The sequence below is a fragment of the Danio aesculapii genome, chromosome 10 (genome assembly GCF_903798145.1).
Source record: "Danio aesculapii chromosome 10, fDanAes4.1, whole genome shotgun sequence".
NCBI lineage: Eukaryota > Metazoa > Chordata > Actinopteri > Cypriniformes > Danionidae > Danio > Danio aesculapii.
In genome coordinates this window covers 41,959,976-41,986,266 of record NC_079444.1, presented here as the reverse complement: position 1 = coordinate 41,986,266, position 26,291 = coordinate 41,959,976, and the positions used below count along the sequence as shown (strand labels likewise).

Genomic DNA, 26,291 nt, shown 5'->3' with positions numbered 1-26,291 from the left:
TAGCTGAATAAATTAATTTTGCATTAAAAAAAAGCATTTTGATATCGGTAAAATGCTTTTTTGATGCAAAACAATTTTGTTTTAGTTTTGTTATGCTATGGTTTTTGGTTTTCTTTTGTTTGTTGGCTTTGGTGTGTTTTTGTTTTGTTTTTTATGATTATTTGTTTTATGATTTTTTTTTTAGTTTTGTTTTTTACATTTTTGTTTTCTTTTATGTTATGTTTTTTTTGTATTGTTATGGTTTTTGTTGTTTTTATGTTATCTTTATTATTGTTTTGGTATGGTTTTTGTATTGGTTTTCTTATGTTATTGTTTTGTTTTTTTTACAGTTTTGCTTTAAGTACATTACACTATTATTTAAACAATAGAAAATTAGATTTATGATGCTGAAAATTTGATTTTATAAAGTATATTGAAAAAGTTCTAATAATATGTCACAGTTGTACCATTTTTACCATATGCATGAAATAAATCCAGCTTGAGTGAGTGTACAATTTATCTTTTTTACTGTATATATATATATATATATATATATATATATATATATATATATATATATATATAGCTTTGGAGAAAATTAAGCCCCTTATTGATTCATACAAACCATTGTGTTGTAGGAGCTCCAACACAATATTAAGACACTTTTTAAAGTACCAGATGACCTGCTTTTTAATGCTGGGTTCACACCAAATCCAAATTTAGATATTCTTGTGGAAAAATAGGCATTTGCCTTAAAGGCTTCCCAATTTTAGTGGTACAGGTGTAATTTTTATTTAATTATTTCTTGTGCCTTTGTCTTAATAGTAATTATTGTCTATTATTAGTTTTATTAATTTTACAAGTTAAATTTTTTTTAGTTCTTTCATTTAATAGTTTTCATTGTCTTTAATGATAGATTTAGTCATTTTAGTAGTGCAAGTTCAACTTTTTTTAATGAATTTATTTGCTTCTGACTGTTTTAATAGTTTCTATAGTCTCTTAGTTATTAGTTTTAGTAATTTGAGCAGTACAAGTTATTTTATTAGTATCTATGTACACTTACACATTTTATACACTCATTTCAAGCATATTTGGCTTTTATTAACTTACAGCCTTCTGCCAATTTTTGATAGTTTAATTAAATCTTTACATTTTCTACTCGAGTGAAACAAAATTCAACTTGAGCCAAAAAATGTATCTGAGGTGAAAAACATGCGTGAGTAATTCAGAGTGAGTGTGTTTTTGCGTTCAGTGTAAATCCCAGCATATAAGACATGTAATCTTCCTCCAAACAGAGAAATGTCCGAGCGGCTGGCACCACTACGAGAAAACGGCCAGCTGTTATAAAGTCTACCTGCGCAGTGAGAACTACTGGCAGGCGGTGGAAACCTGTCAGAAAGTCAACGGTTCGCTTGCAACGTTCGGCACCAACGAGGAGCTGCAGTTCATCCTCAAGATCGAGGTGGATTTCGATGAGAACGTGTGCGAACGCAAGGACCAGTGCAAGTGAGTGTGAACGAGAGGAAAACTGAGCTGTTGTTGACCCATGATGCTGAACGCTGTGTTTGTCCTGTAGGTTCTGGGTTGGATATCAGTACGTGATCACTAACCAGAACCACACGCTCGAGGGACGCTGGGAAGTGGCGTATAAAGGTCGGTTTATTGTTTGCTGCTTTGAATGTTGCCAAAGCATGTTGGTATTTGAAAGCATCAAATCAAACCTGTCCGTAAATCATGTGTATATTTAGTGTCCATTTGTCTCTCATATATATGGTGTGTCTGCTCCTTTCAGGGTCCATGCAGGTTTTTCTGCCTCCGGAGGGTCTCGAAGCCCTCGGTGAAGCCAATCCCACCCAGGACAATGTTTTCTGTGCTCAGCTGCAGCGCTTCCAGATCAAGAGCATGAATGAGCGTGGCCTGCACAGCTGGCATGCAGAAAACTGCTACAAGAAATTTCCTTTTCTCTGCAAGAGACGTACGTAAACACACACACACACACACACACACACACACACACACACACACACACACACACACACACACACACACACACACACACACACACACACAAATTGAATCAAGTTGAATGGCTTGTAATGCCTCGTTTCCACTTAGTGGTATGGTTCAGTTTGGTTCTGTACAGGTCAACGTTATCAGGTTTGTCTGCAAAATGGTATCCTGGTGTACGACAAAGTTTGCTGTTGATGTCAATCTCACTCAAAGAAATGTAAATGTAAAGCTGTATGCGTAGATCACATATCATATGAGAAGCACTTCTCAAAAAAAAAACAGATGCTTTATACACACAAATACTTACACTTACCGGCCACTTTATTAGGTACACCTTACTAGTACCTCGTTGGACCCTCTTTTGCCTTCAGAACTGCTTTAATCCTTCGTGGCATAGATTCAACAAGCTACTGGAAATATTCCTCAGAGATTTTGCTCCATAATGACATGATAGCATCACACAGTTGCTGCAGATTTGTCGGCTGCACATCCATGATGAGAATCTCCTGTTTCACCACATCCCTAAGGTGCTCTATTGGAAGCCATTTGAGTATAGTGAACTCATTGTCATGGTAAAGAAACCAGTCTGACATGATTCACGCTTTATGACATGGTGCGTTATCCTGCTGGAAGTAGCCATCAGAAGATGGGGACACTGTGGTCATAAAGGGATGGACATGGTCAGCAACAATACTCAGGTCGGCTGTGGCGTTGACACGATGCTTAATTGGTACTAATGCGCCCAAAGTGTGCCAAGAATATATCCCCCACATCATTACACCACCACCAATAGCCTGAACCGTTGATACAAGGCAGGATGGATTCATGCTTTCATGTTGTTGACGCCAAATTCTGACCCGACTATCTGAATGTGGCAGCAGAAATGGAGACTCATCAGACCAGGCAACGTTTCTCCAATCTTCTATTGTCCAGTTTTGATGAGCCTGTGTGAATTGTAGCCTCAGTTTCCTGTTCTTCGCTGACAGGAGTGGCACCCAGTGTGGTCTTCTGCTGCTGTAGCCTTAATGCATTGAGTTGCTGTCATGTGATTGGCTGATTAGAAATTTGCATTAAAGAGCAGTTGGACAGGTGTACCTAATAAAGTGGCCGGTGAGTGTATGTATAAATGTTAATTACTAACCTTTCTACGAATAGGATTTGATTATAGCTGCAGATCAATGAAATGACCTACTGTAATGTCTGCACTTATGTGAAATAAATAAAACGTATATATGAACACATACAGACCCGTGCAGTCTCCAAAATGTTACCAATTACAGAAAAATTACACAGTGGACATTATGTATTATTACGGTGTATTGTCTCAGCTGTGTATTTTAAAAAATGGTGCCTCCTGTGTTTTCATCCTCCTGGCTTGTTGCACAAGCTAGTGACGTTCTCTGTGAACCAATAGCGTTCAGCCTCTCGTCTAGCTCCACCTCATTTGGTGCCATTCTGTTGTTCTAGTACACTGTAAAAACCATTTATATTCAAAAACTAATCCTAATGAGTACTCTGAACTTAATCCATTTGAGTGAATGAAGCAATCTGAGCACAGTAAAACTCAATAAGTTAAGGCAACTCAAACCATTTGAGGAAACAGATTGCTACAAACCATTTGAATTAAAAAACTAATCTATATGAGTACTGTGAACTTACTCTATTTTGGTTGAAGTAATGAGGTATTTATTTACTCATTACCTTCAAAACTCTCAAAACTTCAAAAGTTCTAAACTCTTTTCAAATGAGCAGAATTAACTTCAGTCAATTTTGAGTTAACTACACTCATTTCATTTGATAAAGTTGACTGCTGGTTTTACAGTGTACCCTTTTGAAAGGGTACCCAAAAACTGGTGTGGTACGATTCGCTTTTTGGTATCTTTCGACAGTGTAATTCAATTTGATTCACCTTTATTAGTATAGCGCTTTTACAGTGTAAATTGTGTCAAAGCAGCTTCACATAAAAGGTCACAGTAAATTGAAACAGTGTAGTTCAGTTTTCAGAGTTTAAGTTCAGTTCAGTTTAACTCAGTTCAGTGTGGTTTAATAATCACTACTGAGAATCCAAACACTGAAGAGCAAATCCAACGATGCGCAGCTCTACAGGCCCTGAACCATGCAAGCCAGTGGCGACAGCAGAGAGGGAAAGTGAAGAATTAAAAAACCTCGAGAGAAACCAGTCTCAGTTGGGCACGACCATTTCTCCTCTGGCCAAACGTCTTGTGCAGAGCTGCAGTCTAGGCGCCGGAGGCTGGAAGCTGGACCTCAGCGAAGACTCATCTGTCCCTGGAGCATAACAGGACTCAATCTCATGTTCTCCACTCCTCCATGACCACCACAGCAGCTGCTCAGGATACGGCCTAGTCCAGGATTATGGAAACCTTGGGATTATCTCGTTGCTGGTCTTGGATCGAATCAGTGGCGCTGCATAGTCTGAGGGCCTCGGGATGAGTATCCCCAGGTGAAAATAAGGAATAAAGAGAATAATTAGCGTAGCTGCTGTTCATAGTGTATAGACGAGATGCAGAAACCTGTGTGGAGCATATTCATGTATCATACCGTGATGCACTGAATGTATACTTTGCTAAAAAGATAGGTCTTTAATCTAGTTTTGAACTGAGAGAGTGTCTCTAAACCTCGGACATTATCAGGAAGGCTATTCCAGAGTTTAGGAGCCATAAATGAGAAGGCTCGACCTCCTTTACTCGACTTTGCTATTCTAGGTACTACCAGAAGCCCTAAGTTTTGAGACCTTAAAGAGCAGGTTGGATTGTAGCGAGACAGAAGATTGGTTAGATAAACAGGAGCTAGATTATTTAAAGCTTTATAGGTAAGAAGCAATATTTTAAATTCAATACGAAACTTAACAGGCAGCCAGTGTAAGGAGGATAAAATTGGGGTGATTTTCTATTTTCTGGACCTGGTAAGAACTCAGGCAGCTGCATTTTGTACTAGCTGAAGTTTGTTAATAGAGGATGCTGGGCAGCCAGCAAACAGAGCATTACAGTAATCCAGCCTGGAAGTCATAAAAGCATGGACTATCTGAGATGGATAGCATAATTCGTAATTTAGCAATATTTCTCAGATGAAAGAAAGCAGTTTTTGTGACAAGGGATATATGATTTTCAAAAGTTAAATATGACCCCCAGATCTTTTATAGTACAGTTATAGTACACTAACTCTGTATCCCTCTAATTGCAGGTCAAGTTGTGAGATCTGCTGTGTACAGGATTTAGGCCCAATAAGTAATAATTCAAACAGACAAAAAATGTACTGAACTGTACTGTATTGTACTGCTCAGTGGAAACAGGCTATAAATGTGAGTCAGAAGTGAATAATGGCATCAAAATCACTCTCTGCTGTTTTCTCGCTCTCCTACAGGACAGACATGTGTGGACATCAAGGATAACGTGGTGAACGAGGGCTATTATTTCACCCCTAAAGGCGATGATCCGTGTCTGAGCTGCACGTGTCATGACGGAGAGCCGGAGATGTGTGTTGCAGCTCTGTGTGAGCGTCCACAGGGCTGTCAGCACTTCCGCAAAGACCCCAAAGAGTGCTGCAAGTTCACCTGTCTGGACCCCGGTGCGTTCAGAAGCTCATCCTATCGCTGTTTTAATCCCTGTGTTAGTTGAGGATTATCAGCTTTAAAATCAATATAGACATTAAAGTACACATGAAATCAAAACTAACCATGTTGATTATGTTAGCTCACATTGCTGGTTTCCTGCTGAACAGTTCATCTGTGCATGCCAATAAGAAACAAAAATAGTTTGTCCTTGTAATGTTTAATTGAAATCTGAAAATGCACTTACATTAAATTCTCAGATTAGGTCTGTCTGAGGTATTGGGTGTGGCTGACATACCTAACCACGCCCCTCCTGCTGTAAGTTTTGACAACAAACAGAAATGGTGAGGAGGAGGAGTCTGTTAGGTTGTAATAACTCTCCTCAAACCCTTTTCCCCATATTTCTGAATGAAATGCCTAGTTTACTACATCCAGTCAGCTCACAGTAGAAAAAAACAAGCAACGCCCACTGTTTTCTCATTTAATATTGCCTTTCTGTTGGATCTGCATCACAAAATGGAAACAAATGGTTGCGGCTTCCAGTTCATGTGGACTTTAAATGTCTACCACATGGGATTCCTGATGTTTGTGTGAACTGAAGTTCTCATGTCTCACCACTAGGTGGAGCTGCTCTGCTTTTTTCTGATTGTAAATCTACAGTAGGAGCTCCTGGAATGTTTGGAAAGGCAAAATAGACTGTAAAATTAGTAAATATATTATCTTTTAGTAATGGAATTAAGTGGAGAAAAAGGTTGATGAAATTTAAGGTTACCAGACATTTTTTCTTCAGTCTACCATTCTGTTATTGTATTTTTATTGTTTATTTTTTATTTTATTTAGAGTATGTTTTTATTTTAAATAATTTATTTTTATATGTAATATTTTAATAAAATCTAAATGAAAATGCCACATATTATTTACAAATATTTTATAGCCGTTTCATTTATTTTAACATTAAATAGCAGAATAAATAATAAAACTAAATAAAAATAGTAGTATTTATAATAATTTAGGGCAGCGCAGTGGCACAATGGGTAGCACTATCGCCTCACAGCTAGAAGGTCGCTGATTCAAGCCTCGGCTGGGACTGTTGGCATTTCTGTGTGGAGTTTGCATGTTCTCTCCGTGTTGGCGTGGGGTTTCCTCCGGGTGCTCCGGTTTCCCCCACAAGTCCAAAACATGTGGTATAGGTGAATTAGGTAAGCTAAATTGTCCGTAGTGTATGTGTATGAATGAGAGTGTATGGGTGTTTCCCAGTGATAGGTTGCAGCTGGAAGGGTATCCGCTGCGTAAAACATATGCTGAATAGGTTGGTGGTCCATTCCGCTGTGGTGACCCCAGATTAATAAAGGGACTAAGCTGAAAAGAAAATGAATAAATGAATGAAAATACTAGTATTTATAATAATAAAAAAATTATATTTAAAAATAATTGTAGTTTAGTAATTTCGCAAATGTTTATGTTAAATATTCTAGAGGAAATATATATTTCTGTATTTTTAAGTTTGCATCTTTAAACATTTGCTTTAGATATAGTTAGGAAGATGTATCAAACGTACAGTTAATAATTAAAAATTTCCAGTTTTTACCCTGACGTTTTTAACTGTTTATAATAATGTTTCATTGTGTTCTGTTTTTAGTTCATGATTTAGTCATTTTTAACATATATTTTCAGTTCTTTATCATTTTTATTAAAGTTTTTTTTATTTCGAGAATTTTCTTTACAGTTTTAGTAAATAAATAAACTGTAAATAAACAGTAAATAAACGGTTTCAGTTTGTTAGCTAGACAAAGTGTCAAATAGTTGTTGAAAATACACATTATGCTCACAAAAAAGGTTACAAAAGATTTTCATTTTCTTACTGTGAACAAATATCTATCAGTTTATAGAGTGCGTGTGCATGCATGTGCAGTTGAAGTCAGAATTAGTCCCCCTCCTGTGATTGTATTTTATTTATTTATTTATTTTATTATTTCCCAAACAATGTTTAACAGAGCAGGTAATTTTTCCCTGCAGTATTTCCTATAATATTTTTTCTTCTGGAGAAAGTCTTATTTGATTTATTTCGGCTAGAATAAAAGCAGTTTTACATTTTTTTAAAGCATTTTAAGGTCAATATTATTAACCTCCTGAATCAATGTTTTATTTTGATTGTCTCCAGAACAACCCACTGTTATACAATGACTTGCCTAATTACCCTAACCTGCCTAGTTAAGCCTTTAAAAGTCACTTTAAGCTGAATACTAGTATCTTGAAGAATATCCAGTCAGATATTATTTACTGTCATCATGACAAAAATAAAATAAATCAATTATTAGAGGTGAGTTATTAAAACTATTATGTTTAGAAATGTTGAAAAAAATCTTCTCTCTTGGAAAAGACATACAGGGGGGCTAATAATTCTGATTCAACTGTAGTATATAGTGTTTAGTATGCAGTAAGCGGTGGCTAGAGACCTGTTTTTCTCTCATGTGTTTTCAGACGGCAGCAGTCTGTTTGACTCTATGGCCAGCGGGATGCGTCTGATCGTCAGCTGTATCTCCTCTTTCCTCATCTTGTCTCTGCTGCTCTTCATGGTGCACAGACTGAGACAGCGGCGGCGCGAGCGCATCGAGACCCTCATCGGAGGAAACCGTAAGCAAACCCGCGTCACTCAGCAATATAAAAGGACATAAATAAAGCAGATCTGAGGCCATGATGTCAAGCAGAGTGGATTATAGTCTAATAATTCAACAAACCGAAGTGCGTTGGTTCACACACTGTTCAGATGTGGTATTTGAGACATTTGTCAGGTTTGTGTCCTCAAACTGCTCCTGTGTGTAGCACTAGTTTCAAACACACCTCATCCAAAGCCTTCAGTCTTGTTTTGATGTGATTTTTGACTGTTTAAAGGCTTTAAAATAAATTAAATCATTCAGCGTAGTCATATAAAGCTGTATAATACGCACAAAACCTGCCAGAACTACTTTAGCTGTGCATTTATTTGAGAATAACAGCACATCTTAGACTGCTCATCAGCGAATTAGAATCAAGCATTAAACAGACCTGTAGTATAGGTAAGGAATAATTGATGACATGACATTGAATTATTAGAAAATAATGCACACTACCTCTATACTTACGTGGCGGTGACATCCCAAATCGAATATCATAACTATAAAACGAAGGAGATGCTGTTAACTGTACATTTGTTGCAGTTAATTGAGGTTCCAGACTAGCTTGAGCGTGTCAAATATAACTGGTTTCCCAGGACAGCTCTTAGGCTGTGTTTGTTCTCGAGCTGAGTGTTGATTTTCTGTTGTTGATAATGGTTGTGCCATGTTTTTTAAGCACCTGCAGCGTTGTTTTCATCAGTCAATTAGGAATCAAAGAGAAAACGTAGTACTTTGAATCAAGTCTTGACATTAAAGTGGTACCTGTGATGAAAATCATCTTTTGTAGGCCATTTATACAGAACTGTGTGTAGGTATAGTGTGTCCACAGTCATATTGGGGTGATACAAACACAATAAGTCCCTTTTTTTTAAATTTCCTGACGTTAAAATAGGATCTAAATCCCTCCCGTTTTGAGGCCGACTGCAACGTGATGTAGAAGTGCGGTTTCTCCGCCCACCCAATTGATTGCCAGCCGCGAATTAACACGTCTCAGGAGTTACAGATATAATCATATCAACAATACAGGACGTGCGCAACACAACTGGGATTAAAAGATCTGTTCAGCGCTCTGTGATTATCAATCATCATCAAATATGATCAAGAATAAGTTTAACAAGTTTAACACGCTTCAAAACAGTGCATGATTGTAATAAAGTAAGTTAAAGACGGTAAAATCGCTGTAATTCATCATCACAGCCGAGTGTCAGTACAGTTATAAAAGAAAACGCTTCAGTCGGGGTTTGTGGACGTTAAATCAGGTTTGTTTTGTACATGAACATAACAGATATCCATACAGCAGAGGATATTAACATGTATCCTGTCACATTTGCCGTGCAAAAACAGTGCAAAGTTAATCGCACGCGCTGTCTGCTTGTGTGTGTGAACTTTGTAACGACATTGTGTGTGACTCATCGTTGCAGAAAGGCTTGATTTAAACTCCACAACAAACACATCAAATAATCTTTAGTAAAGTTTTTCTGTCATAAGAAACGTAACAAACGTTACGTGAGATCTGCTTTCTTCATGTCTGTCTGTTATCTGATGCAGCCGAGGTGGAGATTGAGGCACACTCTGACAGGCACATGGGAACGGTGGGCGGGGAGGACCAGCATTAAAGGCACAGGCCACAAAAACAGCTTCATAGTGTTCAAAGCAGAATATCCAATATTCTGAAAGGTTTAATAAATGATCTGATGGGTGTTTTAAGCTGAAACTTTACAGACACATTTTGGAGACACCAAAGACTCATCTTAAATCTTGAAAAAGGGGTAAAATAGGTGCTCTTTAATATCCACCAAAGTTCGTCATGAAAAACTACATTTGCATTGAGGATAAATACACTAAACTTTCCCTTAGTTTGCAGTCTGTAATGACGAGGAAGCACTTGTTAAATTGAAATGTAGCCCCTGAGGCTGTGTTTACACCAGTACTTATTAGTTTCAATTTCAAATGAGGTTTTAAAATGAAAGTGCTCCTTCATCCATGCTGCCATTCTTTTGCACCAGGTGTAGCTATAACAAAACAAATGTCATTTTTATTTGATCTATAATTAGTACTTTTTATTTTCTTCAATGATTCAACAGTACCACCATTTTTAGCCATTTTTAACATCCCCTCTCCCAACCCCACCCCGTTGGCTGTTATTATAAATACAATAAACACAAATAAACAAAAGAAGCAAAAACAAAGCTTAAAATATAATGATCATACATTTACTATGCGTCTCACCACAAATGCACGATTTAGCCTCCTCCAAGAATGCCAAATGTTTTCCTCACCTGCTCTGATAAACCTCCAATTTAACAAGTAATGTTTTTTTTCATAAGCTAAATAAATCACCGCAGATTCAACTCTCTCTTCAGATCCTGTAAGCAGGCCTGTGTTAAAGCACATGTTTAAATGCTGTTTTTCTGACCCGCAGTGCATCATTTTAATCTGGGTCGGCGAGTGCCTGGGTTCGACTACAGACCGGATGCCTTCGGGACAGGCCTGACGCCTCTGCATCTCTCGGATGATGGAGAAGGAGGAGCGTTTCACTTCCAGGAGCCTCCACCGCCTTACGCTGCTTACAAATACCCAGACATCCACCACCCTGATGACCCGCCGCCGCCATACGAGGCCTCCATCAACCCCGACAGCATCCTCTACATGGACCTTGGTACGCCTCTACAAACATATCAATTCACAATTTCTCTACTTTTTAATGAATTTTATTGAACGTTAAAGGCACAGTATGTCCTTTCACCACTAGAGGGCGCACATTCACAACAAACAAAGGCATGATTAACTGTTCATGATTAATGGACCTTAAGACTAACAGTGTGTGGGTAAGGAAAGTATTCAGACGCCCTTACATTTTTCACTCTGTTATATTGCAGCCATTTGGTAAACGTTTAGGCAAATTTTTTCCTTATTAATGTACACTCTTCACCCCATATTGATAGAAAAAAACAGAATACCTAACATTTTTGCAGATTTATTAAAAAAGAAAAACTGAAATATCACATGGTCCTAAGTATTCAGACCCTTTGCTCAGTAATTAGTAGATGGCTCCTTTTGATCTAATACAGCCATGAGTCTCTTTGGAAAAGATGCAGCAAGTTTTTCTCACCTGGATTTGGGGATCCTTTGCCATTCCTCTTTGCAGATCCTCTCCAGTTCTGTCAGGTTGGAGGTAAAATTTGTGCATAGCCATTTTTAGGTCTCGTCAGAGATGCTCAATTTGGTTTAAGTCAGGGCTCTGGCTGGGCCATTCAAGTACAATACACAGGGTTGTTGTGAAGCCACTCCTTGTTCTGTCAGGTTGGATGGTAAACGTTGGTGAACAGCCGTTTTTAGGTCTCTACTGAGATGCTCAATTGGTTTTAAGTCAGGGCTCTGGCTGGGCCATTCAAGAACAATCCACAGGGTTGTTGTGAAGCCACTCCTTGTTCTGTTAGGTTGGATGGTAAATGTTGGTGAACAGCCATTTTAGGTCTCTCCTGAGATGCTCAATTGGGTTTAAGTCAGGGCTATGGCTGGGCCATTCAAGAACAATCTACAGAGTTGTTGCGATGCCACTCCTTGTTCTGTCAGGTTGGATGGTAAACGTTGGTGAACAGCCGTTTTTAGGTCTCTACTGAGATGCTCAATTGGGTTTAAGTCAGGGCTCTGGCTGGGCCATTCAAGAACAATACACAGGGTTGTTGTGAAGCCACTCCTTGTTCTGTCAGGTTGGATGGTAAACTTTGGTGAACAGCCATTTTAGGTCTCTCCTGAGATGCTCAATTGGGTTTAAGTCAGGGCTATGGCTGGGCCATTCAAGAACAATCCACAGAGTTGTTGTGATGCCACTCCTTGTTCTGTCAGGTTGGATGGTAAACGTTGGTGAACAGCCATTTTAGGTCTCTCTTGAGATGCTCAATTGGGTTTAAGTCAGGGCTATGGCTGGGCCATTCATGAACAATCCTCAGAATTGTTGTGAAGCCACTCCTTATTCTGTCAGGTTGGATGGTAAATGTTGGTGAACAGCCATTTTAGGTCTCTCCAGACATGCTCAATTGGGTTTAAGTCAGGCCTCTGGCTGGGCCATGTAAAAACAATACACAGAGTTGTTGTGAAGCCACTCCTAGTTCTGTCAGGTTGGATGGTAAACGTTGGTGAACAGTCATTTTAGGTCTTTCCTGAGATGCTCAATTGTGTTTAAGTCAGGGCTCTGCCTGGGCCATTTATGAACAATCCACAGAGTTGTTGTGAAGCCACTCCTTCATTATTTTAGCTGTGTGCTTAGCTTCAATCATGAAAATCTGATCTAAATATTGACTTCATGCAGACTTTAATAGATGGTGTCAGATGGTGTCATATGCTCTCTTGTCTGCGCAGGTCGGGCAGGTGTTCCTCTATCATCCGGCCACATGAGCAGCGCCTCAGACTCTCTGCAGAGGGATTTCCCTGCGCCACCGCTAGCTGCCCCGCCGCCGCTGGAAGAACGCGAGGACTCCATCGACAGCAGCACAATGCTCGTCTCTCCGGACACACCGAGCGGATCCGAGGCCAGCATCACGCAGAGCTCCAGTGCAGACGCACCCTCGCTCAGCACCGTGGTCTAGACCCAAAAACCTAGTGACTTCACAACAGAAGACGTGCGTTGGGGGTTTTTACTCTGCGCTTTTTCACGTGTAAATACTTCCGTCGGCCATTGGTTGAGTCTTGAGGATGAGTGATTTTGCACTGGCAAAGACGTTTGTTTGTGAAGGAAACAAGTGGACGTCTCATCACTGGAGTCCTGTCCCGCACACTGACTCTTTATGGCACAAAACGAGCAATGTTTTTTTTCTTGAGCGCTCCGTCCAAACAGACCCTTCTGATGATGCGTTTTTATGAAGGATCTGTTTGGGTTCGAGCAAAACTGTGTTCTTAATCTGCAATTCTGTGACGTCTGCTTGACCTTTTTTTGTTTTTTTTGTCTGTCAGGTCAGTAACACAAGCTCTAAACTCTAAAAATAATAATAAATGATAATAATATTTTACATTGAGGTACGAGTTGGTTTTGAGATGGCTGCTGTGACGTGATGATGATGTTTGTGGAGATTTTCATCAATACACTATTTGTTTTGTTAACTTTTCATTTTACTGATTAGTTTGGCATCTAAAAGGGTGAATCTTATTAAAATGGTCCAGAAATGACTCATTTCCACCCAAAGCTGAATCAAAAAGAATACGAAAATGTTTATTGGGATGTAACCTGCTCAAACAAGCCCAAATTTAGTTTACTAGGCTTCAGTGGGCCACATATTCTAAAGAAGTGGCTTTTTCTTTATCGTAATGCTGGATATTCTGTCATTATTCACTCATCCACCTTGTTTCAAACCTGTTTGAGTTTCATTCTTCTTTTAAACACAAAGGAAAAAATACTGAGGAATGTTGGCGAAAAGGGGTGGCTCTGTCGCCTCAGAGCAAGAAGGTCACTGGTTCGAGTCCAAGCCATTTGGCATTTTTGTGTGGAGTTTGCATGTTCTGTCCGTGTTGGTGTGGGTTTCCTCTGGGTACTCCGGTTTCCCCCACAGTCCAAACACATGCGCTAAAGATGAATAAAAAAAAAAAACTAAATTGGCCGTAGTGTATGAGTGCGTGTGAGAATGATTGTGTATTGGTGTTTCCCAGTACTGGGTTGCGGCTGGAAGGGTATCCACTGCGTAAAACATATGATGGAATAGTTGGTGGTTCATACCACTGTGGTGACCAGTGAAATAGAAACTAAACCGAAGGAGAATTAATGAATGAATGTGGGGGAAAATGCAGCCACTGACTTCCATAGAATTTTTTTGTTCCTACTATAGATATCCGTGGCTGCTTTTTTCCAACATTTTTCAAAATATCTTGATTTGTGTTCAACAGAAGAAAGAAATTCTTATAAGTTAAGAATCACTTGATTGTGCGTAAATATTATTTTTTTTAGGGTGAACTGTCCCTTAAAATATCATTTTGTGTCTATGTTGAGTTCTTCTTATGAGATGTTTTGTTTTTTTAAATGGCTCATGGTGTTTCAAAGAAACTACATTTTCATTACCGTAGTGCTAAAAGAAACAACATCTGTTAAACATTATACTGTATATTTGTAGGCATATGTCATGCTGATATTTGTTATACTGTATTCAATTTAACAATGTTCATTTTAATTATTTTTTAAACAAGGTTGATTTTTTAGTACGTTTAATGTTAGGATTTATTTTATTTTTAAGCATTACTGCAATGGCTGATTGATTTAAATCAGCTAGTGTTTATTCATTACTGTAATGACTTGTTGTTCATTCTGGTAGTGTTTTTTCATTACGGTAATGACTTATTGTCACTTTCTGGTAGTGTACTGTCATTACGGTAATGACTTGTTTTCATTCTGGTAGTGTTTTTTTCATTACAGTAATGACTTGTTGTTCATTCTGGTAGTGTTTTTTTTCATTACGGTAATGACTTGTTTTCATTCTGGTAGTGTTTTTTTTTCATTACGGCAATGACTTTTCATTCTGGTAGTGTATTTTTTTTTCATTACGGTAATGACTTGTTTTCATTCTGGTAGTGTACTGTCATTACGGTAATGACTTGTTTTCATTCTGGTAGTGTTTTTTTCATTACGGTAATGACTTGTTGTCCATTCTGGTAGTGTTTTTTTTTTCATTACGGTAATGACTTTGTTTTCATTCTGGTAGTGTTTTTTTCTTACGGTAATGACTTGTTTTCATTCTGGTAGTGTTTTTTTCATTACGGTAATGACTTTTCATTCTGGTAGTGTATTTTTTTTTCATTACGGTAATGACTTGTTTTCATTCTGGTAGTGTACTGTCATTACGGTAATGACTTGTTTTCATTCTGGTAGTGTTTTTTTCATTACGGTAATGACTTGTTGTCCATTCTGGTAGTGTTTTTTTTTTCATTACGGTAATGACTTTGTTTTCATTCTGGTAGTGTTTTTTTCTTACGGTAATGACTTTGTTTTCATTCTGGTAGTGTTTTTTTCATTACTGTAATGACTTGTTTTCATTCTGGTTGTGTTTTTTTTTTCATTACGGTAATGACTTTTCATTCTGGTAGTGTTTTTTTCATTACGGTAATGACTTGTTTTCATTCTGGTAGTGTTTTTTCCTTACGGTAATGACTTGTTTTCATTCTGGTAGTGTTTTTTTCATTACGGTAATGACTTTGTTTTCATTCTGGTAGTGTTTTTTCATTACGGTAATGACTTGTTTTCATTCTGGTAGTGTTTTTTCATTACGGTAATGACTTTGTTTTCATTCTGGTAGTGTTTTTTTCATTACGGTAATGACTTGTTTTCATTCTGGTAGTGTTTTTTTCATTACGGTAATGACTTGTTTTCATTCTGGTAGTGTTTTTTCATTACGGTAATGACTTGTTTTCATTCTGGTAGTGTTTTTTCATTATGGTAATGACTTGTTTTCATTCTGGTAGTGTTTTTTCATTACGGTAATGACTTTTCATTCTGGTAGTGTTTTTTCATTACGGTAATGACTTTTCATTCTGGTAGTGTTTTTTTTTTCATTACGATAATGACTTTTCATTCTGGTAGTGTTTTTTTTTTTCATTACGATAATGACTTTTCATTCTGGTAGTGTTTTTTTTTTTTCATTACGATAATGACTTGTTCATTCTGGTAGTGTTTTTTCATTACGGTAATGACTTGTTTTCATTCTGGTAGTGTTTTTGTTTTGTTTTGCAGTAATAAAATTCTGGTAGAGATTTATTTAGTTTTTTTGTTTTACAGCAATACACTCTTTTTAGTCTTGTAGTAATTTTTTTATTTTTATTTTTTTGCATTGCGGTAATGAATTGTTGTTTTCATTCTGCTAGTTTTTTAAGCATTACGGTAATGAATTATTGTTTTCATTCTGCTAGTTTTTTTTAGCATTGCGGTAATGAATTATTGTTTTCATTCTGCTAGTTTTTTTAGCATTGCAGTAATGAACTATTGTTTTCATTCTGCTAGTTTTTTTAGCATTACGGTAATGAATTATTGTTTTCATTCTGCTAGTTTTTTTAGCATTACGGTAATGAATTATTGTTTTCATTCTGCTAGTTTTTTTAGCATTACGGTAATGAATTATTGTTTTCATTCTGCTAGTTTTTTTAGCATTGCGGTAATGAATTATTGTTTTCATTCTGCTAGTTTTTTTAGCATTACGGTAATGAATTATTGTTTTCATTCTGCTAGTTTTTTTAGCATTACGGTAATGAATTATTGTTTTCATTCTGCTAGTTTTTTTTAGCATTGCGGTAATGAATTATTGTTTTCATTCTGCTAGTTTTTTTAGCATTGCAGTAATGAACTATTGTTTTCATTCTGCTAGTTTTTTTAGCATTACGGTAATGAATTATTGTTTTCATTCTGCTAGTTTTTTTAGCATTACGGTAATGAATTATTGTTTTCATTCTGCTAGTTTTTTTAGCATTACGGTAATGAATTATTGTTTTCATTCTGCTAGTTTTTTTAGCATTGCAGTAATGAATTATTGTTTTCATTCTGCTAGTTTTTTTTTTAGCATTACGGTAATGAATTGTTGTTTTCATTCTGCTAGTTTTTTTAGCATTACGGTAATGAATTATTGTTTTCATTCTGCTAGTTTTTTTAGCATTGCGGTAATGAATTATTGTTTTCATTCTGCTAGTTTTTTTAGCATTGCGGTAATGAATTATTGTTTTCATTCTGCTAGTTTTTTTAGCATTGCGGTAATGAATTATTGTTTTCATTCTGCTAGTTTTTTTAGCATTACGGTAATGAATTATTGTTTTCATTCTGCTAGTTTTTTTTAGCATTACGGTAATGAATTATTGTTTTCATTCTGGTAGTTTTTTTAGCATTGCGGTAATGAATTATTGTTTTCATTCTGCTAGTTTTTTTAGCATTGCGGTAATGAATTATTGTTTTCATTCTGCTAGTTTTTTTAGCATTGCGGTAATGAATTATTGTTTTCATTCTGCTAGTTTTTTTAGCATTGCGGTAATGAATTATTGTTTTCATTCTGCTAGTTTTTTTTAGCATTACGGTAATGAATTATTGTTTTCATTCTGGTAGTTTTTTTAGCATTGCGGTAATAAATTATTGTTTTCATTCTGCTAGTTTTTTTAGCATTGCGGTAATGAATTATTGTTTTCATTCTGCTAGTTTTTTTAGCATTGCGGTAATGAATTATTGTTTTCATTCTGCTAGTTTTTTTTAGCATTACGGTAATGAATTATTGTTTTCATTCTGGTAATAATTTTATTTTGTTTTAGAAATTGAAATAAGATTCATCCAAAAACTCCACCAGTACTATACATTTTCGTGTGTGTTTTGAATGTAAACGTTTCACAAAGCTAATTTTTGTCTGTCAAACTGATCTCAAACAGTGTGCTCAAGCACATCATGCTATTTGAAATTCATATTTCATGTTGAGGTCTGGATTTTTGGATTTGTGTGTGTGTGTGTGTGTGTGTGCGTGCGTGCGTGTGTGTTTTTCACTGTCCGCTCCTACAACAAGTCAAATGTCTTTTTGATGTAAATCACTAACATGTAAAGCATTTGTTACTTGACGCAAACTCAATGGGAGTGTGTATTTGCACACGCAAGTGCATAAATGTACGTTAAAGCAAGATACTTTGTTTTTCTTTAGTTTTAGTCAATTTTCAATTCACAGACTACTTATTTTTCCATTTGGACAGCTTATTTCAAATGAATGAAATATATGTTTAATGGAAAATCTAAGTTATGAACTCAAGGTCGCTGAAATGAACACTCTTATATGAAGTCGTTGTTATTATTCAGACTTTTGTAGCATATGCACATTTCTTTTTCCTAACTGGAAATGCAACAAAAAGCCCAAAACAAATGACAATCAGGCATTTCATATGAAGGATGTTTTTGCACAACATAAGCCTCTAGTGTTAGTGTTGTGCTTTAAAAAAAATAATGCAAAGACTATTTAAAAAAAAAAAAAAAAACAGATCCCAGTTTCCATCACCAGCACCGAAACAATCACCAGTTTTCCATCATCCAGGTCAATGTTCCTTCACTGTACAGTCTTTGTTTTTGCATTTAATTCCAGGGTTTCATCGGCACAGACAATCCTGTGAACGTCTGTTTGCTTTATTTTTTTGGTGATGTGTGTGTGTGTGTGTGTGTGTGTGTGAACTGTAAAAGTTGGCATGAATGTTTTGCAGATGCGCGGTTGCATGTTTTACTCTTCTTGCGCATGCAGAGAGGGACTCTCTTCTCTTCTGCTGATGTTTCTTCATTTCTGCTATGCTTACAGACTGAGCTTTGATACACCGGTACATCCCAATCCTCTCTTCCCAGCTCTCATTTGCAGACGTTTGTTTTTTAATAATTATAATAATGAAAAAAATGTAGACAACTCTAGATAGACTTTATGGTGCAACGAGGAGAAATCAAAAGCATCATGAATTGTTTTGTGTAGAATGCAACAGTTGGTGAATTTGTCGATTCTTGATGATTTTTGTATGTCATGTACTGCTTTGTTCGTCAGAGGGCTTTTGTTTTTCTTTTTTCTGAAGTAGATGTACATCTAATCAAATGCCAAATAAATTGTACAAATGAAGGTCAGCGTTTGGGTCTGTTTTGTCGGAAAGGTAAGTGAACTCATTTTATTAAATCATATTTAATGTTAAATGATCATTATGTTTGTCGCAGAGTAAGTTTGTATAAGAGAAACCTTTAGATGGCTTTCATGGATATGAGAAAGGATGAGATGATTGAGATGCTCAATTGGTTTTAGGTCAGGGCTCTGGCTGGGCCATTCAAGAACAATCCTCAAAGTTGTTGTGAAGCCACTCCTTATTCTGTCAGGTTGGATGGTAAATGTTGGTGAACAGCCATTTTAGGTCTCTCTTGAGATGCTCAATTGGGTTTAAGTCAGGGTTGATATGATAAATATTTATTTTTTAATTTAGCAACTGGGGTGGTGCAGTGGGTAGCACTGTCGCCTCACAGCAAGAAGGTCGCTGGTTCGAGAATCTACTGCGTCATTTGGCATTTCTGTGTGGAGTTTGCATGTTCTCCCTGTGTTGACGTGGGTTTCCTCCGCAGTCCCCACAGACATGTGGTAAAGGGGAATTGGGTAAGCTATCCATAGTCCATAGTGTGTGTGTGTGAATGATAGTGTATGGGTGTTTCCCATTGAGGAGTTGCTGGGACCATATGCTGGATAAATTGGTGGTTCATTCCACTGTGATGACTCCTGATTAATAAAGGGAGTTAGCTGAAATGAAAATGAATGAGTGAATTTAGCAACTGTGAAATATTATATATTATATAATAACATTATATCATACATCTTTTATCATACAGATGTCTTATCCTACTGATCTGACAATGTTATTGTTAATTTTGTATGTATTATTCATATTTTATGTGATGGTAAAATTATTAAATGTATAATTGAGAACACATTTGTGAAACCAAATGCACAAAACACCAGGGGTGTCACAGAGGAATGAACCACCAACTTATCCAGCCACAACTTATCCTTTCAGGTGCAACCCAGTACTTGGAAACACCCGTACACACTAGCATGCACACACATACACTACGGCCAATTTAGTTTATTCAATTTGCATGCTACGAAGAAAACCCATGCCAACACGAGGAGAACATGCAAACTCCTCACAGAAATACTAACTGACCCAGCTAGGACTCAAACCAGCAACCTTCTTGCTGGGAGGTGACAGAGCTAACCACCATGCCGCCAAAACGCCTTTTCTTTTTTTTTTTCCTTTTTTTTTTTATTTGTAAATACCAATTACTGATAAACCTTTAAAGCCACAGCAGTTAGTTAGTGTGAGCTAGTTAATTTTATTGTAGATGCTTTTGTTGAAGCCACCTAAATCTCATCATTATGAAAATGTTTAATAGTAGAATGTGTGTAGAAAAACTACATTACCCATGATGCTCTACAGAACATTCCACCAATCAGAGTCGCAGAAAGCAAAGCGATAAGAGAGATGATTAGCTTTGTGAATGACATGATTGAAAGTTTTCCAAGCTCCCAACATATGTAAATATATTCAGTTCAAGTCAGAATTATTCGCCCCCCAACCCCCCCTCCCTCCCTTTGATTTTTTTTTCTTTTTTTTTTTCTTTTTTTTTTATATTTCCCAAATGATGTTTAACAGATTCAGGAAATTTTCACAGCATGTCTGATAATATTTTTTCTTCTGGAGAAAGTTTTATTTGTTTTAATTCAGCTGGAATAAAAGCAGTTTTTAATTTTTTATGAACCATTTTTAGGTCAATATTATTAGCCCCCTTAAGCTATTTTTTTTTTCGATAATCCACAGAACAAACATCATTATACAATAATAAAACTTGCCTAATTACCCTAACCTGCCTAGTTAACCTAATTAACCTAGTTAAGCCTTTAAATGTCACTTTAAGCTGTATAGAAGTGTCTTGAAGAATATCTAGTCAAATATTATTTACTGTCATCATGGCAAAGATAAAATAAATGAGTTATTATAGATGAGTTATTAAAACTATTATGATTAGAAATGTGTCGAAGAAATCTCTCCATTAAACAGAAATTGGGGGGAAAAATAAACGAGGGGCTAATAATTCTGACTTTGACTGTATATTTTGCACTTGAATTGAAATATATTGTTCATTTAAATACAACCAGCAACTAGTTTATATTTGGCATTAATTATTTTTACATTTGCAATTCGTTGTGGTATTGCAGTTCTTTCTCTCTTGAAAGCTGTGAAATTCAGTCTTGTATCAGTACATGGGAAAAAAACTATAGTGATTACTAGTGTTTTTGAACAATAAAGTGTACTAGGCTATGTTGTTACAGTATTTACAACTGTTATATGTATGCATGTATATATATATATATATATATATATATATATATATATATATATATATATATATATATATACATATATATACATATATATACATATATATACATATACATATACATACACACACACACACACACACACACACACACAGTTGAAGTCAGAATTATTAGCCCCCGTTTATTTTTTCCCCCCTCACTTTCTGTTGCAGCTTTACATCGGTCAGTCCATCACGGATGTACCGCTGGATTGTATCTGTCCATTATAGTTAAAACACGATGTTTAATACATTTTTGCATATCTAACAGACAGTTTTTGCTCTTATAAATCTATTATTTGTTATCAGGTGTATTGTGTCAGTGTTATTTTGTTACGTTTTATAATCGTCTTTAATTATGTTACCCTGTTGTACACTGCTAGTCTTTGTTTACCAATTGCCTAACGTTATCTTTATTTCTTATTGTGCACGTCTTGTACTTTATACTTGTATATTGTCCATTGTAGTTTATTAAATCTGATAATCAAAGACACGAGTCTGTGTACAATAACCCAGTTCACTTCGCATTAATAGTGATTGATGTTTACATTTTCTTAAATAGAAAATATAGATTTATAATATTAATATAATATTAATTATGAGGCCGTGCTTTATATAATTAAATCATTTTATTTTTAATGTACAGTGAAACTGATGAATCCATGGTGAGGTGAGTGGCGTTAGAAAGTACACTGCACTCTAAAAACGTTGAGTATTTATTTAACCCAGTGGTTGAGTTAAACATATTTGGAGCTTTGTTAGGTTATATCTAACCTTTATTAGGTTATTTATTAATAACTCAACTAGTTGAGTTAAATATTTGGTGTTTTGTTGGGTTATTTTGTAACCTTTATTTGGTTATTTATTTAATAACTCTACCAGTTGGGTTAAAAATTTAAATTTCAACAGTCAACTGATTTAACTGACACAGAACAGCTGTATTAATATGCATGCGTAATGTTAGTTTTGCATTATAAAGTTTATTTAAGCTATAATAATATAGTTTTTTTATCAAATTACCTCTCCGTGTCGTGTTTTTATATCCGTTTCACCATCCAAGCCCATCTTTTGTAAGCATTTGGATGTGGTTAAAATGTATTGTATATTGTGGACACTGAGTGAAGCCTGCTGCAGCTGCTGGACAGTCTCTACAGCACACAGAGCTCCATATTCTGCTCCATCAACACATGATTTTCTGCTTGCTCAGTTTATACCTGTCTATACCTGTTCAGTTTCTCAAACTAAATATTTATGAAATCATTTTCAATATTTTTGAATACTGTATGTTATTAATTTACACAGTCATAATTATAAAAAAAAATCATAGTAGTACTAGTAATAGTGGCAATAGTAATACCAGAATGGAAGAAATTATATTTAATCAAAATAACCCAATGCATTGGGTTAAATTATATAACCCAATACACTGGGTTAAAATAATCCATAGTTGGGAAAGTCTAACACAATCTCACGGCAATTCGTAACTTTTTGATTTAGTGGCTAATTCGTACGAATTCGTACAATATAGTACGATTTGCTCATCCTCCAATGACGGTTGGGTTTATGGGCGGGGTTAGGTGCCACGCCTCCTTTTTAAAATCGTACAATTTCGTACGACTGAACTCGTACGAATTCGTATGAATTCGCCACTAAACTGTCAAAACGTAAAATACTTACGTTTTCTCGTGAGATAACCTATAGTTGGGTTATTTGTTGGGATATGTTAACCCAACTATTTCAACAGAGTGGCGTTCCATTTGACAAGTGCCCGACTTGTGTCCTCGCTTCCTCAGTTCGTTTTTCTTCCAAACTTCCAAAGACGCAAGTCCGAACTTTGCGTACTTGGTATTGCGAAACAGCCCTGGAGAACGACAAATCAAAGTGTTTCTGCAGAATGTTTTTGTCGAGTCTAATTATAAACAAAACACTTTTACACAAATGTTTACCATTAGAGCCAGGTTATATTCACACTCTGCTGCCACACAGCTGTGTTTAAACCCTGTATGATCGTGATTTTTGCCTATTAGTTCCCCCTTTAAGATCTCATAACCGTTATTTGATTCTCTTGAGCGTGGGACGACTCTAATCCAGAATGACTCTTTTGAACGATTGAATGGCTGTTCATTCACTTCTCTGTCCGTCCTGGAAATCCATCGCTCTTAAATGTCTCGTGAGCCAAAAAAGGGGGATCCCAGATGTAAAGACGCACTCAGTGACCCCCAAGTAAAAGCCGATCCTCGGACCCTCCGGGAGTCCCGGTCAGCAGAGATTAGACATCGGTGACAGAGGTCTGACATTCACAAATAAAGGATTGACTGTTGCACAAATGTGTGACGTGTTGTATAAGATCTGTATGGTATATACAGCGGCGAGTGTTTAGACTATTTAAAGGCAGTTAGGAGTTTCTTTCTTCTATTGGACACAAAAGAAGATATTTTGAAGAATGCTGGTTGCATCCATTGACTTTTATAGGATAAAAAAGTACTATGGAAGTTAATGGGTGCCAGCATTTTTCCAAATATCTTCTTTTATACACAAAGGTTTGTATTTAAAGATTTGTTTTGAACAAACGGGCCCTATACACCCGGCGCAATAAGGCGTAAGACGTGCTTGGTGCGTTTTGTTGCTATTTTCAGACCAGCGCAACCCTTATTTTCCAGTTTTTCACCACGTTGTTTAAATAGCAAATCCATTTGCACCACTTTGTGGACTCATAAGTGTGCCGGTCTATAAAGGAGGTGTGTTGGTGCGTTGCTATTTTGAAGAACTAAAATAGACAGCACCATTGACCAATTGAAAGCTGCTCTAAAGTCCAGTGTAGTTATGTGGCTATCCGGGTCCAAACACGTACACATTGCTTAATACACACAGGATGAACAGCAACACACAAATATCTTTACAGATGGAAAAATAAAGGATTAAAATGTTACAAAAATGATTATTTACTACATAAAAACAACTGTGGTGATGTGGTGGCGCAGTAGGTGGTGCTAGAAGGTCGCTGGTTTGAGCCTCGGCCTGGTCAGTTGGCGTTTCTGTGTGGAGTTTGCATGTTCTCCCTGTGTTCGCGTGGGTTTCCTCCGGGTGCTTCGGTTTCCCCCATAGTCCCAAGACATGCCATACAAGTGAATTGGGTAGGCTAGATTGCCCATAGTTTGTGTGTGAATGAGTGTGTATGGATGTTTCCCAGAGATGGGTTGCAGCTGGAAGAGCATCCGCTGCGTAAAACATATGCTGGATAATTTGGCGGTTCATTCCGCTGTGGCAACCCCCAGATTAATAAAAGGGACTAAGCCGAAAAGAAATTGAATGAATGAAAAACCCCTGCCTCCATGCCTTCTTCAGATCGGGGGGGGGGGGGGGGGGGGGGGGGGGGGGGGGGGGGGGGGGGGGGGGGGGGGGGGGGGGGGGGGGGGGGGTATAGGCTTTTTCAGTTTATTCATGACAATCTGCATCTGTATATTAATATTACTAGTATTTATTATCTGCATATTTATATTTGTTTTAATACAAACTAGTTTAGATTTGTCTATCTGTCGGGTTTTGGAGACGTCTGCATCACCATATGGGGCATAAGAACATGACGTGTGTTTGGATATAACTCTCCACACTTTACACTTCATTATTAATTACTGAATTTAGAAATAGTTTGAAACTTAAGAAACTTAAGAAAGTAAGAAACACTTTAAGAAATTAAATATGTAGGCTGATGGAGTCTTCAGTGGAGTGAGTTTCTACCATTTCCTTACTCCACCAAAGTAAAGGAGTAAAGTAAAGAGTAAAAGTAAAGTAAAGAGGTTGAATGGAGGAGGCTCGTTCTTTATCCTCGCGCTGCAGATGCTCTGTTTTCCCGCTAGTGAAGCGTTCAGTTTTTACACTTACAAAGTCCGCCATGTAAATAGCAAATGCACCATGGTGCGATGCAACTGACTCTTAAAGGGAATGAGAGATGAGATTGTGTTTAATGCAGGTTATGCTCAAAACACACCCAGAACTCATTAAGAGAATAAGCACAACCCTGTTAGACCATGTGCCAGGGCGCAAGCTGTATTTTTCTGTCCTTAAATTAGCAAAAGTGGATTCAGACACACTCTTAATGCTTTTGCACGATGAGCTTCAGACTCTGTGCCTAGATTGTTAAAATTGAGTCCAGTGGTTTAAAACTGATTTGAATGGGCTGCGGATTTGAGACTTGGAGTGCAATTGACCACGACGACGGTGTTCGAGTCTGCCGAAGAACGGTTCCAGAAAGCAGGTAAGAAAAAAAAAAGAAGCCAAAAAATAAAATAAACAAGTAAATAACAGGGTGAGAATGTGGTAACATCTGAAAATGTGGTAAAAATCAGCCGAGGGCTTTTGTTTTTCTGGATTGCTTTAATAAAACTATTGGTTGGGTTTAGGGAAGGAGGAGGGTGGGCCAGTGGATCAGTCAGTCAGTCGGTCTGTTACGCCCTCTGGTGGATATATGGGAGAACAGCAGGGGCTAATGGCACAAATTTGAGATCTGAAAAAGTGTACACAGCGGCTTCTGGTGGATTTGGGAAAACAAAAACTGCAGAAAAATGTTCCTCATGGGACGTATTTAGCGCTCTCCAGAAATTTATATAGCGGTACGTTTTCAGAATGAGCCTGGGTTGTAAAACAATAATAAAATACAACATTGTGCATTCATGAAGTGTGCGTAAAACACTCTCCCCTCCTTACCCTGGCACTTATTCTCTGAGCACAAACACGTTCCTCTGTATAATCAGCACTTGTGTGTATTGCCTCTTTTTGTTGAATTGCTGAATGCCTCCTCAATTATAAGTCACTTTGGACAAAACCGTAAATGTAAATGTTTTGAATAATGATTTTAATTACTGATTGACTGACGTATCGATTGATCTATAATGTCTCCACTGTGTTTAATCTCTGTAAGTCACTCTCTCTGTGTCCTCTCTCTCTGTTCTCCTGATTGCAGATGCTCTCAGTGCTCATTTCTCCGGTTCCTCCTTCAACAACTGTTATTTGTGTGAGTCTGTGGACGAGCGCAGCGGCAGCGACACGCTCAAATGAGCACAGTCAGAGGAAGAAAAAAAAAAAAACCCCTGACATCCTACCTCCATCTCTATTTAAACCCAGCACATCATTACGTTTTGGATTATTTGGGGTCCAGGAGCGGCGGGAACCCCTTTATTGATGGTGATGATGATACTGA

The 26,291-nt window shown here is 37.1% G+C and overlaps 2 protein-coding genes across 2 annotated transcripts in view; both read left to right on the top strand.

The window, feature by feature from the left end:
- Positions 1–13,220, top strand: part of dgcr2 (DiGeorge syndrome critical region gene 2) — a 41,329-nt gene extending 28,109 nt beyond the window's left edge. Inside the window, exons 5-11 of the mRNA XM_056467536.1 lie at positions 1,275–1,485; positions 1,556–1,632; positions 1,772–1,954; positions 5,371–5,574; positions 8,039–8,191; positions 10,634–10,870; positions 12,574–13,220. Of these exons, the coding sequence (XP_056323511.1) occupies positions 1,275–1,485; positions 1,556–1,632; positions 1,772–1,954; positions 5,371–5,574; positions 8,039–8,191; positions 10,634–10,870; positions 12,574–12,800 (1,292 nt within the window). The 3' untranslated portion in view covers positions 12,801–13,220. The remainder of the gene's footprint in view (positions 1–1,274; positions 1,486–1,555; positions 1,633–1,771; positions 1,955–5,370; positions 5,575–8,038; positions 8,192–10,633; positions 10,871–12,573) is intronic.
- Positions 13,221–26,119: 12,899 nt separating this feature from the next.
- The window catches only part of car15 (carbonic anhydrase 15), a 14,598-nt gene continuing 14,426 nt past the window's right edge, over positions 26,120–26,291 (top strand). Inside the window, exon 1 of the mRNA XM_056467236.1 lies at positions 26,120–26,291. This exon is cut by the window's right edge and continues 42 nt beyond it. Coding sequence (XP_056323211.1) covers positions 26,273–26,291 — 19 coding nt within the window. The 5' untranslated portion in view covers positions 26,120–26,272.